This window comes from Lotus japonicus, chromosome 6 (genome assembly GCF_012489685.1).
Source record: "Lotus japonicus ecotype B-129 chromosome 6, LjGifu_v1.2".
Lineage (NCBI taxonomy): Eukaryota > Viridiplantae > Streptophyta > Magnoliopsida > Fabales > Fabaceae > Lotus > Lotus japonicus.
In genome coordinates this window covers 48221476-48237443 of record NC_080046.1, presented here as the reverse complement: position 1 = coordinate 48237443, position 15968 = coordinate 48221476, and the positions used below count along the sequence as shown (strand labels likewise).

Genomic DNA, 15968 nt, shown 5'->3' with positions numbered 1-15968 from the left:
TGCTAAATTTTACAAAGGGACTCATTCATTTCCAAACTTAAGAAAAGTATATGAAGTTACATATGACACATTAAGGACGTGTACTATACGATGAGCTTACTTGAAGATGATAAAGAATACATTGGTGAAGTAATAGAAACTTTGCATTGCAGTACTGCTAACAATCTTAGAGGACTTTTTGCTACTTTACTATTATCATATCAGCTTTTAAGGGCATAATTGGTTTTTATTAGAGCAAAAGAGAAATTATTCATTAATAATCAAAAGAGGGAACAACCCAAAAAAACAGGGCAAAGACAACCGCCAATCCAAACAAGAAGGAAAAGGAAAAAAAAAAAAAAAAACCACCCAGCAAATAAAAGAACAAACTACCTAATCCCTAGAGGGAACGTTCTCTTTAATAACTTCTGTCAACCCTTGAACAACCTCCTCATCACTATCCGGGAAAGACAAGCCTACAGACTTAGCAAGACACAAAATATGCATAGCTCTTGTGAAATAGGTACCCGAAGGAGAAGGAGGACTAGGCGGCACCGACGCAATAGCTAGATCCAAACTCTGAGATTTACGAGGACGCCCCCTAAGCCGCCGAGAACTCTCCAAGTTGCGCTTAATTTTCTTAGGCCGACCACGGGGACGAGCACTACTAGAAAAAGGACTTTTCACATCAGGGTTTTCACAACGGTGGAAGAAATACCTGATGTGAAAGATAACGCGGTGGCAATATTGAAATTATAGTGAACTTTTATGATAGTTTTCACATCAGTTGGGAATATGTCTGATGTGGAAAATAATTAGTAAAGACTTTTTTACAACGGTGAATATAATAACCGATGTGAAAGCTAAACACGGTGGCATTTTTGAAATTTTGATGAAATATATTTAACATCAGTGGTAGTATAACCGTTGGGAAAAGTCTTTCAAGATATCACAAATTCACAAACAAACACTGAATCCCTAATTTGCTTTCACGACCTAAACACCAATTCTCTGAAGCTCTCCTTCCTTCCTTCCACGGCCTCACTTTCAGACCACCGATTCTCTGAAGCTCTCCATCGCCGTCGTCCTCGCCTTCCCATGAATCCTCCTCTAATCCTCGCCTAATCCGCCCGAGTGGCCCGCGATCGTTGGCCACACCGGCACCGATGACGCGAACGAGTTCTGATTCAGAGGGTTGCTGCCCTAATCCAAACCCCTCTTCTCCCTCCTCTCCGCCGTCGACCGCCTCTCCCTCGCTCAACAATTTCAAAGGTTTGTCAAGAGCTCACTGACCGCGTCGAGGATCTGGGGCTATAGAAGCTAGGGCATCTTGTTCACAGTGGTGGTGGAAGCGAGCGAAAGAGAAGAAGAATGGAGGGAGCAGAAGAAGGAGTGGAGATGATGCTGGATTCCAAGGACATGCAACAACAGAGCAAAGCCTTCGACAAGCTCACTGAGGGCGTCGAGGATCGCCAGGTCGATTCCACTCGCGTTCAAAAGGTACCTTTCATTCAATCCAACAATACCCTTTTCCCATTCACCTCGCAAAATCGATTCCCTTTTGTTGTTTATGTGTGTTGCGTGTAATGGGTATGCGGTGATTTTGCAGGCCATGGCTTCCATTGCTACACCTGCTGAAGTTGATTGGAACGATTCAGTGTTTTAATGTCCATGTGATTGCAATACATAGTAATATAATCATTATTCGACAACTTAGTGTAGGGTAAAACTGCTGAGTCATAATAGTTCAATTTGTACCTGTGCTATTTCATTTTGGCCTTATGTTTGAAATCCTTTCATCAGAGAATGAAGAAGATCTTTTCATCGGAGACCATGGACATCCCCGATGGCGTGAGCATCAAGGTTGAAGGCCCTCGTGGGGATTTCCAGCTCATCACCGATGAGAACGGCAAGAAGAAGCTCAAGATCGAGGCCTGGTTCGGTACCCACAAGATGAGGCTCATCTATGCCCATTTTCCCATCAATGCTAGCATCACTAATCACAACAAGGGCATCAAGATCCATAGCTTTCTACTTTTCGTTCACCCTAAACCATATGTTCAACTCCTTTGATGATTTCCGTTAAGATTGGTATATGGGTCAGATAACAATGTTCATTTTCAGTCATCTTAGTTTCTCATTTGCTTGCTTGTTTAACTGGTTAAGTGCTGATCATTTTTTATTTTTTATTAACTTTGAACTGTGCATTTGTGTCAATAATGTGCTTTTTTTCAAGTAATTTAATTTTGCATTCGTTTGTTCGTTTAGTTGGGTAATTCAAGTCTGATTTTTCTTGTTGATTAATTGAACTATGGATTTTGTCATTGTGCGATTAGGTGAGGAAAGTGGATATGCTTGATGGAGTTTCCATTGTGCAATCTGAGAAGGTGAAGGATGAGTTGGTTTTCGATGGAAATGACATTGAGCTTGTTTCTAGGTCATGTGCCCTTATCAATCAGGTACAGTTTTTTTTCATTCTATGGATACATGCTAATGCCTGACTTTGTTGTTGTCTAATTTTTGTCTTGCTTGGATTTTAATTTTGGTTATTTTGTTGTTTTTGTTACATAAATGCCATGTTAAGAACAAGGATATCAGGAAGTTTCTTGATGGTATTTATGTTAGTGAGAAGGGGACCGCATTAATAAAGAAGGTACTTTTTTATCACCTTTTAAGTTCATTGATGATTTCTGTAAAGATTGTAATATATGATAGATAGTAATATTCATTTTCAGTGATCTTAATTTCTAATTTGCTTGTTTGTTTAACTGCTCATTTTGAATTCCTTGCTTTTTTCCTAGCTAGAGAATGATTTTTTGAAGAGAGATAAAAGTGGTGGTTATTTGAAAAGAGTTGTGTGTGAGAGTTATTTCTAGAACTGTTAAGAATCATGGCTAGTTTCATTTAGCTGGAAAACATGTGTATGATCTGAACAAATTCTGGATTTGTTGCTGGAAGGGTAGGCTGGTGTAAAGGCATCCCTATGCTTTTCTGAGACATGTATCTGTATATTTGATTCTATATAGTACTTGATACTTGTTGATAAAGTTAAGAAGAGTAATGTGTATGTTGTGCTTGCCTGTTAGGAAGCCTGAAAGATACTCAAGCGTTTATGTGATATACTCACCCGTTGGCTTAAAAATAAACCTTTGGAGAACCCATTGATGTGGAGATTATAGGAAGCCTGAGAGATGCTCAAGCTTTTTCTCGTAATCATGCTCACAAAGACACTGGTAATTGAGAGTTGATACATGAATTTTAGCATTCTTTGTATAGAAATTATGTTATCAGTACTATTGCAGCTGGACTTGATGGAATTCGTTTAGCTATTTCTACTGCCACTCGTTTAGCTATATTGATATTGATTCCTCTCCCACATCGGTGACTGTCTCTGGCCAGATTATTTTATGAGGTCTCACATTTACCCAAATCTTTTCTCTTTTTTTTTTATTTGCAAAAACAAGCACTCCTTCATGCTGCTAATTCTGATTACCAAAGTTTCATAATCATCGTTTGCTCATAAAATTCACAGAGCCTCATCCATGTCCATAAAAGCATGATCTGAGTTTTTTTATTGTTGCAGGCCTCAATTGTCATTTTAGAAATTCACATCCCTCACTCCTTAACTGTTTACCTACATCATTTTGTATTTGGCTTTTCATTTTTCTGTCATTTAACAATTTCAGTGTTAGCTGCTTCTTGCTTTTCAATTTTTTATTCTCTTTTAGCCATCCTGATTTAACTCCTGTTTTTAATTTTCAATTGTTTAACCTGCATCTATGTAGAAAAGTTAAGTTTGCAATGGATCAATGTAAATAAATGAGAAAGCTGAAGTTTGTTGATTTAGTTCTCTATTTCTCCCTCATCTTTATTCTTATATTCTTCCATATGTAGGTGGTGAAAAAGATCGTTATGGGGAAAAAGATTGGAGCATGTATTTAGTAGAAAGTCTAAATTAAGGGTATGTGTTTATCTAATATCTATACTTGCAGTTTTTGTGCATCAGATTCATTATGTAATGAATGAGCTAGTTATACTGGTTGAGAGATAGTTAGTGCAATGTACTAATGAAGGGTTAGCTAATGAAAATAATATTCATCCACTTTCTCTCATTTCCTTCTATGTTAGGTTAACAGTGTGTGCTACTTCACTTTCTGTAACTAGAACTTTGGAAAGTTAAATTAGTTATGACCTAATTATATGAGCTATTTCTGAATGGAAAATGTGCTAGGTATGACTTTTTAATTGATTCCAAACATAACTGGTTTTGTTTTTTTTTTTAAAAAAAAAAGACTTTTCACATCGGTTTTGGAATAAACCGATGTGAAATGTGTAGTTTTCACATCAGGTATTTGATTCCACCGATGTGAAATACACGTACAGATTTAAAAAAGAAATTACTAAACAGACTTTTCACATCGGTTGCGGCATAAACCGATGTGAAATGTGTAGTTTTCACATCGGGTATTTGATTCCACCGATGTGAAATACACGTGCAGATTTGAAAAAGAAATTACTAAACATACTTTTAACATCGGTTGCGGCATAAACCGATGTGAAATGTGTAGTTTTCACATCGGCTGTGTACCCGATGTGAAAAGGTGTGGACATACCACATCACCTTTGCTTACATCGGTTGTATACCCGATGTGAAAAGTACTTTTCGCCCGATGTGAAAAGTACTTTTTGTAGTAGTGGAGGCCTCGGGGGGGGGGATCAAGAGCAGGATCAACATCAACACCAGCACCATCCAACTCAAGGACAACATCCTCCCTCCTTAAAACCGGACACACTTCCACAAAATCATGAGCACCACAGTGGTGAGTAAATTTTAGATCAAAACTCATAAAAAAGGTAAGGACAAAAACCATTAAAAAAAATTATTGTGCTTCTGAAAAAAAAAATCATTCATCACTTGAAATAGAATGCAAATTTACGTTCGCTTATATCTAAAATTAATTTTGTTTTTTAATTCATAATAAAATTTCTTTTTATAAACACTAAAAAAACATAAATTTAGAAAGAAAAAATACACGCAATAAAAAAAATGAATAACCCCCGTGCATCGCACGGGTAAAAATACTAGTATATTGATAAATATGGATATTTTACTACTTTTATAAAAAAAAATTACCATACATTCACACTTACTTTTTTCTAATTTCATTTTAACTCACTTTTTCTACACATATTTCTCTAATTTGTTATCATTTTTTTTTAGAACAATCCTCTCATGTAGATAGATTGTTCCAGACTTTCAGGAGGAGCCATTTCTAAACAAATAAGATAATAACAAACAGGTTTATTAATAAATCATATGCGCGTAAAAGAGTTCAAATAAATGTACCTACACTAGAAGACTATGATAGATATGAAGGTGTAGAATTTAATTTTTTCCATTAGAAGGGAAATGAGAGAGATGCATAACTCTCATAAAATGAGTAAGTCATGGAGTGTTTTTCATCAGGCGAAAGACAACTTTAAAAGATGTATGTCAGTGCTCAACACAAACATTTTTTTTTTATAGGAAAATGTTAATTAGTTGTTAGAAATGTTAGTAAATTAATCTTTCCTCCGGGTTCGAACCCGGGACCCTTCACCCTTCATCCCACTCAACCCTTATGTCCCTAGCTCTTACCACTTGAGCTATCCTTCGGGGACGTCAACACAAACATTAAAAATATAACTAATACAGAGAGAGAAAGAGACAAACTTGTATCCTCTTCATCGCAATCTTTGTCAATCCATTTGCATCTAAGATCTTCGCCTTTAATTTTATATCCAACCAGTGGCGGATCTACCACTTGGCTTGGTAGGTCCAATGCCCTGACTCAAAGAAAAAAAATAAAAATTTCTTTGGACTAGGTAGGTTTTTTGGCCCAAAAAAAATTAGAGAAAAGGCAAAATTTATAAAGAAAGGCAAAGTTTAGGGACTTAATCATAAAAATTTGCCTAGGCTTCTTAAAATTTCTAGTTCCGCCACTGTATCCAACAATCTACAAATTTCATGACATAAACTCTACCTTGTGATCCAAGCCCCTTATTTAAGTTCTGAAGTTTTGTTGATTGTTAGATAAAATAAATGGTTCGTATTTCTAATATTGGGGAATGACGTGAATCATAATCATAGAGAAAGAGAGAGGGAGGAAGGAAAGAGAATACGAGTATAAATCTCCACAGGTAAAAATAAAATATGCAGAGACTCATATGAATATTTAGAGGAGAAAATGGAAAATATTTTTAAAATTACAATTATATCTTTCTCTTTATTAATATACTATTTTATTAAAAAGGATATAAATTTTATTGTACAAAATATACATTCCTATTTCACTCACCCTTTTTTCCAAATAAATAAGAGAACGTTTTATTTTTTCCTTTCCTAGTCAAAATACCATATATATTTAATCTTAATTTTTTGTAAAAGAGAAAATATTATTGAATAAAAGTGTTTTTTTTTTGGTCAAAGGAAACAAACTCTCCCCAATGAGCACATATATTTTACAACTCAAATCACAGCTATAATCCCATCCATGAGGCCCAAGAACCATGTCTGAACCACAAAAACAACAATTAGTAGCAATCATTAGCAAAAAAAAATTCTATTTATTTTTATCCTTTAAGATTTAAGAATATTCTTTTCAATTTCAAAAAAATAATTGTATAGATTTCAACTTTGTTATCATCTTAAATATACTAAATTTATATCCTTAAGTGAATCAATATAACATTAATGTATACTGTATAGTATGAGTTACTTAAAAAAATGACTCACCATAGTAATGACTAGAAAAATTACCGAAATACCCTGCTCTTCCTTTTCTCATATTTGTCCACCTAACCGCCACCAACTTCCCCATTTTCATCACAGGCTTCCTATTTTTTCTCTTGGCCACCTTCATTGTATAATGTATATGAAAAAACACAACAATGGCAGCACATTGAGCCATTCATGCGCAGCATCTGCATCACGTAAGAGCAAGCAAGGAAGTTGAGGAAAAACATGTCCAGTTGTTGGCGCTCTTCATGTTGGTGAGGGTATAAGTCAAACGATATACAACATTTCCCAAAAGGAAGAAAAAGTCAACAATATTAAAAATAACCCAAATCAAAGATGATAAACCCCAGAAGCCAGAAACACATCAGAGAGGAAACGAAGCCCTCAAAGCCACTAGAGAAACCCCAAAAGACACCCAAAACACACCCACTCCAATCCTAAGAAGACCTACACGCCATGATCTAAGATGGAATTTAGGAGAGGGCTACAAAATCCGAGCAATCATATTACATGTTTTCCCTATCAATTATTAACAATTTGTACGAATAAAACCTTGATCATTGGTGACAAAGATTTAATTTTATTGCACTGACTGTGTAATTAAAGAGTTTTACACATGCATCCAATCAAGTCTCTTCATTTTTTGTTTTAAAATTTTTTATCAAATTTAATTATGACATGACAAATTAATGGATTATAATTAGATGATTGTGTAAAACTTTTTTACAATGTTAGTGCATAGTAATTAAACTCCAACAATAACTTAAGGAAAACATTAGAAAATAATAAAATAACATTAGTAGTCATACAATATTTTTGTTTAAGTATTAATAAAATTGACTAGAACAATCAATAATAAGATAATTAATTGTTGCTAGCTTTAGAATATATAAATTCACTTTATAATATTTACAATATACATATAGTATAATAGATTTGACCGTCCCCGTAGAATAGCTCGAGTGGTAGGAGTTGGGGGATATATGGGGAGGTCCAGGGATCAATTTCTGGTGTGTGCAATTTATCTTTCCGATGTATAAAAAAAATAGAATTGACAAGGCATTAATGAGAACATCATTTACGAATTAATTAAAATTTTAAATTTATAAGAAAACAATTATCTTACTCTTATAAGCAATAAATTTTATTGAAATATTAAATGTTAAAAGCTTTATGATTAATAATCATGAATAGCTTGATAAAAAAAGTATATGCAAAACTCACTTGAACCCTTGCACTAAGTACATTGAGAAATGATTTTTACTTGTAATAAATACATTAAATAATAAAATTGAAAATTGAAAAAAATACCTCCATTATATTATTCATTATATTAATTACAAATTGTAAAAATAAATTTCTCATATTTAAAATTAATATTTGATATTATTTAAAATTTAATTCTGAATCACACAACTTGAGGGAATTTTCAAAAATATAATACCCCCACCGCCAATAATGATATACTCACACCTTATTTTTTTTCTTCACTTTATTTTCACCTATTTTTATTTTTATCTCTCTCCTCTTATAATCTATCACATCTTATACTTTCTCTGTCTTACATTTTCTTTTCTTCATATATCTCTCCTCCTCCACCTCTTTCCACCTCAAAAATGAGGTGTGAAAGAATAATTATTCTTTAAGTTCCACTTAAGGCAATTAAAATTTTTTAAAAAAACATATAGAGAAGATTGATTGTTGGTCAAGATAAAAGGTAATGTGTGAGACAAATTTTATCAGATAAGGGTATAAATGGGAAATAAAGGACACATGTTTAGAATTTATAAAACAACAAACATTTTGAAAAAAAAAATGGAAAAACATAAAACAAATAAACATTCTCGAACCCTAGGTAGTATGTTGAAGTTTTGTGCATATCTCTTTCTTCATATGCAATGAATAGATGGAAAGTACGAGCCTTTGAATATTCATGAAGAGAAAGATAGATGCAATGTTTAACTTGACATTATTATCAACATGAAATGATCTAAATTTGGCTAAAAGCCTATTACCACACAGGCGCTCAATTTTGAAATGTAATGAAATAATAGAATAAGGGGGTTGAATTGTGTTGTTTTAAAACTTTGGTTATTCAAAAGATTATTAGTTTCAAAACGTTTTCGCAATCTTTTGTAGTAGCGGATAAATGAGCAAAATAGTACACGATAGAAACACAATTTTTTTATCCTAGTTCACCCCTAAACGATAGGGCTACTTCTAGTTCTTGGCTTTACCAAGATTTCATTATGCAAGTATCAAGGGCTTCTCCAACAAGTATTATCAATGACTTCTCCCACAAGTAATGTTAAGGACTTCTCCTACAAGTATTCTCAAGGACTTCTTCCAAACAATCTTTTGCAAGATTATTTTCTTCTACAAAGGATCTCTTCTTACAAGAGTGATAGTTGAAGCTTTCAAGCTCAGGAACTATAGAGTATTGAATATGAGATTTGAATCTGAGGATATACTTTATGTTCTGATTCTAGAGAGAGTTAGGTAAAGATATTTGACTCTCAGGAAAGGTTCTCTCTTTCTAAGAGCATCTCCAATGGTGAGATCTTATTTTGGGACTTTACTCTCTTTTTGTGGGCTCAGACTGCCACATAAGATTTAATACACTCTTAAGGTCTCATAGACATTTTGCTCCAGTGGTTGAGATCTTATTTTACTTTTGATTGGACCCACGGTACCCTATATATATATATATATATATATATATTATTTATTTCCACGTTGAATTAAATTTAATTATAAATTAAAAACAACTTAATCATTATTTAAAAAAATATAATATAATTAAAATTCAACATGATTAGACAAATTAGAAAAAATTTCAAGCTTGAACTATTTATATTGTAAATTATTTTAGTATAGTGAAAAATGACCAAAAAATGGCTAAATGGGCTCTAATTGCATTGCAGCTTTTCCTGAACCTTCTGGCAAAAAAAACGGATTTTTTTAAAAACAAAAGGCACAATCGGGCAGAAAATGACCGGCCCGGCCGGTCAAAGTGAATAAATGTATATACCCTCCATTCACCAAAACCGGCCAAGCCCTTCATTCTTCCCTTTCTCTCCTCCTTCTCCCTCTGATACTTTCTCTCCTCCCTCACACAAACCCTAATTTCCAAACGGCACCTCCTTCACAACCGGCATCACCGCCCCACTTCTCTACCACCGCACCTTTGTTCCTTCCTCTCCCTTCCTCTGTCCACCCAAAACGCGATTCGCACTCTACTCCTCTCTCCACCGCGACCTCATCTCCTCTCCTCCACCACCGTACATCCACCTCCGATCTCCGACGATGAAGCCACAGTGAGGACACGATGAAGCCAGCCACAGTGAGGAGAAGATGGAAGACACAATCATGATAGATCTAGGGTTTGATTTTAATTTTAATTTTTAGGAATTTTAGGGTTTTTTTCCATTTCCTAATCTTTGTATTCTGATCTTTGTAATATGATGTTTGTAATCTATATATCATTCTTTGTTAATGAAATTGATTCAGTTTCTTTCCCTATTTTTCACTTTGGATCTGGTACTGAAGGAGAGAAAAAAATACTATTTTATTTAAGATTCCAGATTTGAGAGTACCTGAGCTAAGGCACGGATCTTAGCAAAAACTAAGATCTCATGCCATGTAGGATAGCTCCAACGGTGGGATCTAACAATATCCGGATCTTATTTTAAGGTCCCAAAATAAGGACTTCATTGGAGATGCTCTAAAGCAGACGATGTCAAAGGATTTGACTTTAAGGCTTGTGTAGATGTCTTGCTTTTTCTCTCGTTGATTTTGATAGTTGAGTTGTGTTCAATGGAGATCAGATTGTTAAAAGCATAAATCTTAAAGTCTTGCTTTTATACTTCAGGGTCTTTGTGAGAGAGATAATAGTCGTTGGAGCTTGTACTTCACAAAGATTATATCCATTGGATCAAACGGTACTTATGTCAGATGTCTTAAATGCATGGTACTGTTTGACGAAGACCTTTTGCCATAAAGATGTAATTGGTCAGCTGGTAGGTAGCATTGGTTTTTGCTTCTACCAATTGATGTGAAGATTTGGCCACTTGATAGTGATAGTGTTGTACTTCAGCTTTGGTCATTATGCTTTGTCAGATCACACGATATTGCCTCGAAGCTTCTTCACCAAGTTTGTCTGAGATCTTTTCTAATTTGAAGATGGAGCACATTCTTCAGATAGTGCAACTTTCTTTATTGGATAGACTTCTTCCTTCGTATGATCTTCTTTCTTTCTATTCATTGGTCAGTTTGAACTAGACGATAAGATTTGACCAAACAGTTGTAGCTTCTTCCCAGGGATTGAACTGTCTTTCACATATATTGCTTGGCTTGGACAGAAAAATGTAGGTATAGATGATTAGTAGTATTCTTGAAATATGAAATTTAGTTCCACTTATACCTTTAATATTGATATCATTCGAAATATGATAAACAATATGAATATATGTTTGAACTTAACAAATTTTGGTCTCATTGTCAAGTTTGCTTAACAAATTTTGGTCTCATTGTCAAGTTTGCATGTATGCTGAGGTGGCTATTCTTTGTTTACATGGCAGGTGTAAGATCAAGTTTTGATCATGTAGTACAACTCTATGTTTTGATGATTACAAGTTAACATTTTAGTATGAACAATTATGGTACTCTAACGTGTTTTCTGAGTGTGCTCTTAACAGGCTCTGACCTTAACATAATCTCACACAAATCAGAAGCACTTTTCTTAAAGAGTGACCCTAGCAACGCTTTCGCAATATCTATGTTCAATCTGAACAGTAGAAAAGCTTCAGAAGATCTGAAGTTAATCAAGCTCTGATGTGGACTCAACTCACTTAAAGTTCTGAAGATCCAGACGTTCTGATAACCCAGACACTCTGAAGGCTCAGAAGTTCTGATGGTGTAGAAGACTCTGAAGATCCAGAAGCTGAAAAGTGAAGACTCTGAAGTCCAGAAGCAAAATGGCTCTGAAGACCAAGTTCTTCTCCTCTGAGTTCAGAATCAGAAGGTACAACGGTCAGAGGATCCATGCTTCCCTCTGACTCTGATCAACAAGCTTCACAAGTTCCAACACGAAGCATTCCTCTGATCAGAAGTCAACAAGGTTAAAGGTCACGTCACTATCCAAAGTACAAAAGCAAGTGTACTATCCTGACGACCTAACCTAGCATTCTCAGCCACAACAGAAGCTGGAAATCCCAGATCTGCCCTCCAACGGTAGCATTCCCATGCAATGTTCAAACCCTAATCATTGGAGTATATATAGAGGCTGAAGACTGAAAGATGCCGTTGGAAGAAACTTATACGCCCAAGCAATATTCAAATCTTCTAAGCATTCTTTCTTCATTGAATTCATTGTGTTTACTACAAGCTTTTTAGAAGCAATTTCTTTGTAAACAATATTTCTTAAACAGTTGTTTAGTTTACCTTTAGGAGATCAAGGTTGATCGGATCCTAGAGAAAACTAAGAGAGTGAATCTTAGTGTGAGCTAAGTCAGTGTATTGTTAGTCACTTGTAGGTTTCAAGTGCAGTTGTAACAAATCTCTGATTAGTGGATTGCCTTCATTCTAAGAAGGAAGAAATCACCTTCACGGGTGGACTGGACTAGCTTGAGTGATTCATCAAGTGAACCAGGATAAAATCCTTGTGTGCTTTTCTCATCTCTTATCTTAAGCACTTTATTTGTGTTTCGGAAGATTTGTTAAAATCTTAAGTGAGAAGTTTTTATTCTGAAAACGCTATTCAAACCCCCCTTTTTATCGTTTTTCATACCTTCAGCAGGAATTATTTGGATGGGAAATTTTTTTCTGAATTTTTCTTTTGTCCCTTGACCATTAATTATGTGGATTTGTTTACCTAGTATTTTGTTTCCAACAATTATCGTTACCTGCACCAATATATTTTGATAGATATATTGATTATATTCACTCACCCTGTAGGCCTGACCTTGCTCTGTTTATTATTATTATTTTTTTCTCTGGTGCTTCTTTTTTTCCTTTGGCTTGTTTTGGTAGCCTCATCCAGTTAGTAGAGTGTCTTTTATCACTTCCTAACTGGTTTACTTGTACATGGTTTAAATACCCTTTTCAAATATGTAGAAGAGACAAAATTACAATGATTAACTAGTCATCAAAATATGGTTTATTGAGATCAATGTCAATTCCTTTTGAGAATTGACCTGGTTCTACATCTGCTACTGTTGCTTCACTCACATAATTCATTTTACAAGAGTACTTAGAGTTCTCCTGATCAGTTACCTTGTTCTTCAGTTCATGAAAGTATCTGTACCCCTAAGCCTTGGAAAGTTGAAAAGGTTTCGTCACAAGTGCCACATGTATATTTGTGAGCCTCATTCTCTCATGAGATGTTGATGAAATCTTTCAAACATTGAATACCCTTACTCTTTTGATGATGCCGTTTACTCAAACAGCCCACCTTCTTGCCACAAGATGTTATTAAGAAGATTAAAAAAAAAAAACTCTTTAACTTTTTCTGAAACTCTTTAAATTTGCTTTTCCTTCCTATCGTTATCTCTTTTCTTTTTCTATATTTTTATGCAGTAATTTTTTTTTACAAGAGAAAGAATATATTATGATACAGTATTGAATGTGGGTGAAATGGATACCAACAAAAATATTCAAAATGTATTAAAATTGAATATTAGTGGAATAGATGTCAATAAATTAAAAAAAAATCCAAAATGTACTAAGCCTGAATTTGAACTTAAATGCATGTGTTTGATTGGTTAGACGGTAAAAATCACAAATTTCACGGCACAAGCTGAAAAGTAGGATTCTGACTCATATTAAGTTCAACGTGGATAATTAGCATTCAACAAAAATTCAACGTACCAGTTTATAGCATAATAATTTGTATAACCTTTGCAAATTCATTTCTGATCATGAATGAACTTTTCAAGCTCTTAAACATGGAAAATCAACAGATATTAAAACCATCACTGATTTTATTTAACAACAAATTTTTCATTGCTATATAGTTGGTGCTTACAGAACTCTCATAAAATGACAAAACATAGAACTCAAGCCCAATTAGTCCTGTCACCAAAACATAATTGGTAAAATTGATATCATCAAATTCTGAAGGTAGTCAAATAGGTAGAAGAGACAAAATTACAATGATTAATCATCAAAATATGGCTCATTGAGATCAATGTCAAGTCCTTTTGGACCTCTAGGTTGACCGGGTTCTTCATCTGCTACTGTTGCTTCACCCACGGGAGGAGTCTCATGATCCATTTTACGAGAGCTAGAATTCTCCTGATCTTCAGTTACCTTATTCTTCAGCTTATGAATGGATCTGTGTCCCCCTAAGCCTTGAAAAGTAGAAAAAGTTTTCCCACAAGTGTCACATGTATATTTCTGAGCCTCATTTTCATGAGATGTTGATGAATCTTTCGAACACTCAATGCTCTTATTCTTCTGATCATGACATTTACTCAAAAAGCTCACCTTCCTTTCATCAAAATAATCACCACCATCATCATGATCATGCAACAACTTAACAGGACTAAACTCAGTTTTTACTGACTCATCACCACCACCTGCAGCCCCATTCTCAGTTTTGTTGTTCCCCAAATTGAATGACCCACTAAGAACAAACTTGATCTTCTTCACTGAATTTCCTTCAGCAGATTCACCAATCTCCCTTTTCTTACATGGAAGTAACAATTCAGGAGGAGTAGTAGTAGTACTCTTTGCCTTTGAAGTGACATGAAGATCATTACAAGAAAACTGAGCAACACAACAATCAGCAGCTGAAATGTACATCAAATTCCTAGCAGCCTCATAATTACCAATACACTTTCTACCTCTTCTATCAGTCTTTCTCCAACTTGGTGATGTGAGCTTTGAAAGATCAATGGAGGGTGGTGCAACATCATTAACATTCACCCTCCAATCTTCTTCTTCCGAATCTTCCTCAGATGAAGCCGAAGAAGAACTTGGAGGAGGGTGAAGACCAGTCCAATCTCTAGGGTGAGATCTCATGTGACCAAACAAAGCATTCTTCGTAGGGAACTCTTTTTTACAAACATAACATGTGCGATTATCAACATCAACAACACCACCAACACCGCCACAATTGTTATTACTACTAGCCCTATTATTATGAACAACTTTTGATAAGTGATTTGGGGGTTTATTCACCTTGTTGATGTTCTTCTTCAATGCTTGAAAGTGCGATCTCCGGTGACCGCCAAGCGCTTTTCCGTTCGTGAATGTCTTGCCGCAGATGTTGCACTCGCGCAGCGCCGGCGGTGGAGAAGGATTCTCAACAGCAACAGCCTCATCAACGTGAATTGCACCACCACCACCCCGAGGTGAAGAAGATCGCTTCACGTTCTCGGCGTCTTCGCCGCCGTGATCGGAACCTTCATGCTTGTGTTTACGTCGATCTTGGTCCATCTGAAGAAAAAAAACATCAAATTGAAGCTCAGGAAAAGAAGATGAAGAAATTGAATATGGACTTTAAGAAGATGAAGAAAGAAAATAGAAGAATAGAAAATTTCTACCTGATCGTTGTTCAGCGTTACGAGAGAGAAATCAACGCGAGAAACGGAGGAGAAAGAAGAAGAAAGAAGAGAAACTGGTGAAGAGAAGAGAAGTTTGAAAGTGAGAGTGAAAAAGTGAGTGTTGTTAGGAGAAAATATCTGAATAGGGGAGAGGGAAGGGTGTGATGTGTTTGGAATTGGGGTAGAGAAAGAAAGAAATAATATTCTCTTATTCTTCTTCTCCCCTGAAAGACATGTGTTGAGATTTCCAATAAGATAATAACAGATTTTATACTGCCAATTAACTCTATTATTATTTATTGCCAATCAATTCTATTCCCTTCTTATATATGGAAATCAAATTATTGCTTACTTTTTAGTCTTCTTCAAATGGTTGGACTTAGTGTGTTAATTAATGATATTGATATTTAGTAATTTCTTTTATGGAAAGGTATTGATGATATTTTTTACAATATATATTTACTATGAATAGCTTCCTATAAAAAAATATTAAAATATTAAAATTAATTTTTTGAAATAAAATATTATAAAGTAGTATAACTGAAAATTAAAGGGGTACATTAATAGCTAACTTTTAAAGAAAATATGAGATAACTACAAAAATAAATAAATATTAATTACTACATTTTTTATTTCAAAAACAAATGGCCATCTTAATTGTGTAC

General features: G+C 34.7%; 2 protein-coding genes and 1 long non-coding RNA gene across 3 annotated transcripts; 2 read left to right on the top strand and 1 right to left on the bottom strand.

Annotated features, from left to right (window-relative positions):
* The first annotated feature begins 1785 nt into the window (after positions 1-1785).
* On the top strand, positions 1786-3103 carry LOC130724355 (60S ribosomal protein L9-like). The gene is made up of 4 exons (XM_057575562.1): positions 1786-2019; positions 2316-2438; positions 2564-2632; positions 2781-3103. Exons 1-4 carry the CDS (start codon positions 1786-1788, stop codon positions 2853-2855), a joined length of 501 nt encoding a protein of 166 aa, XP_057431545.1. The 3' UTR covers positions 2856-3103.
* Positions 3104-3116: 13 nt separating this feature from the next.
* Positions 3117-4203, top strand: LOC130724356 (uncharacterized). Its single transcript, XR_009014484.1, has 3 exons — positions 3117-3391; positions 3874-3940; positions 4108-4203. It is a non-coding gene; the product is annotated as an uncharacterized LOC130724356 (long non-coding RNA).
* Positions 4204-13912: 9709 nt separating this feature from the next.
* On the bottom strand, positions 13913-15196 carry LOC130725456 (uncharacterized). Its single transcript, XM_057576681.1, has one exon. The coding sequence runs from the start codon at positions 15194-15196 to the stop codon at positions 13913-13915; it is 1284 nt and encodes a 427-aa protein (XP_057432664.1).
* Between the last annotated feature and the right edge of the window lie 772 nt (positions 15197-15968).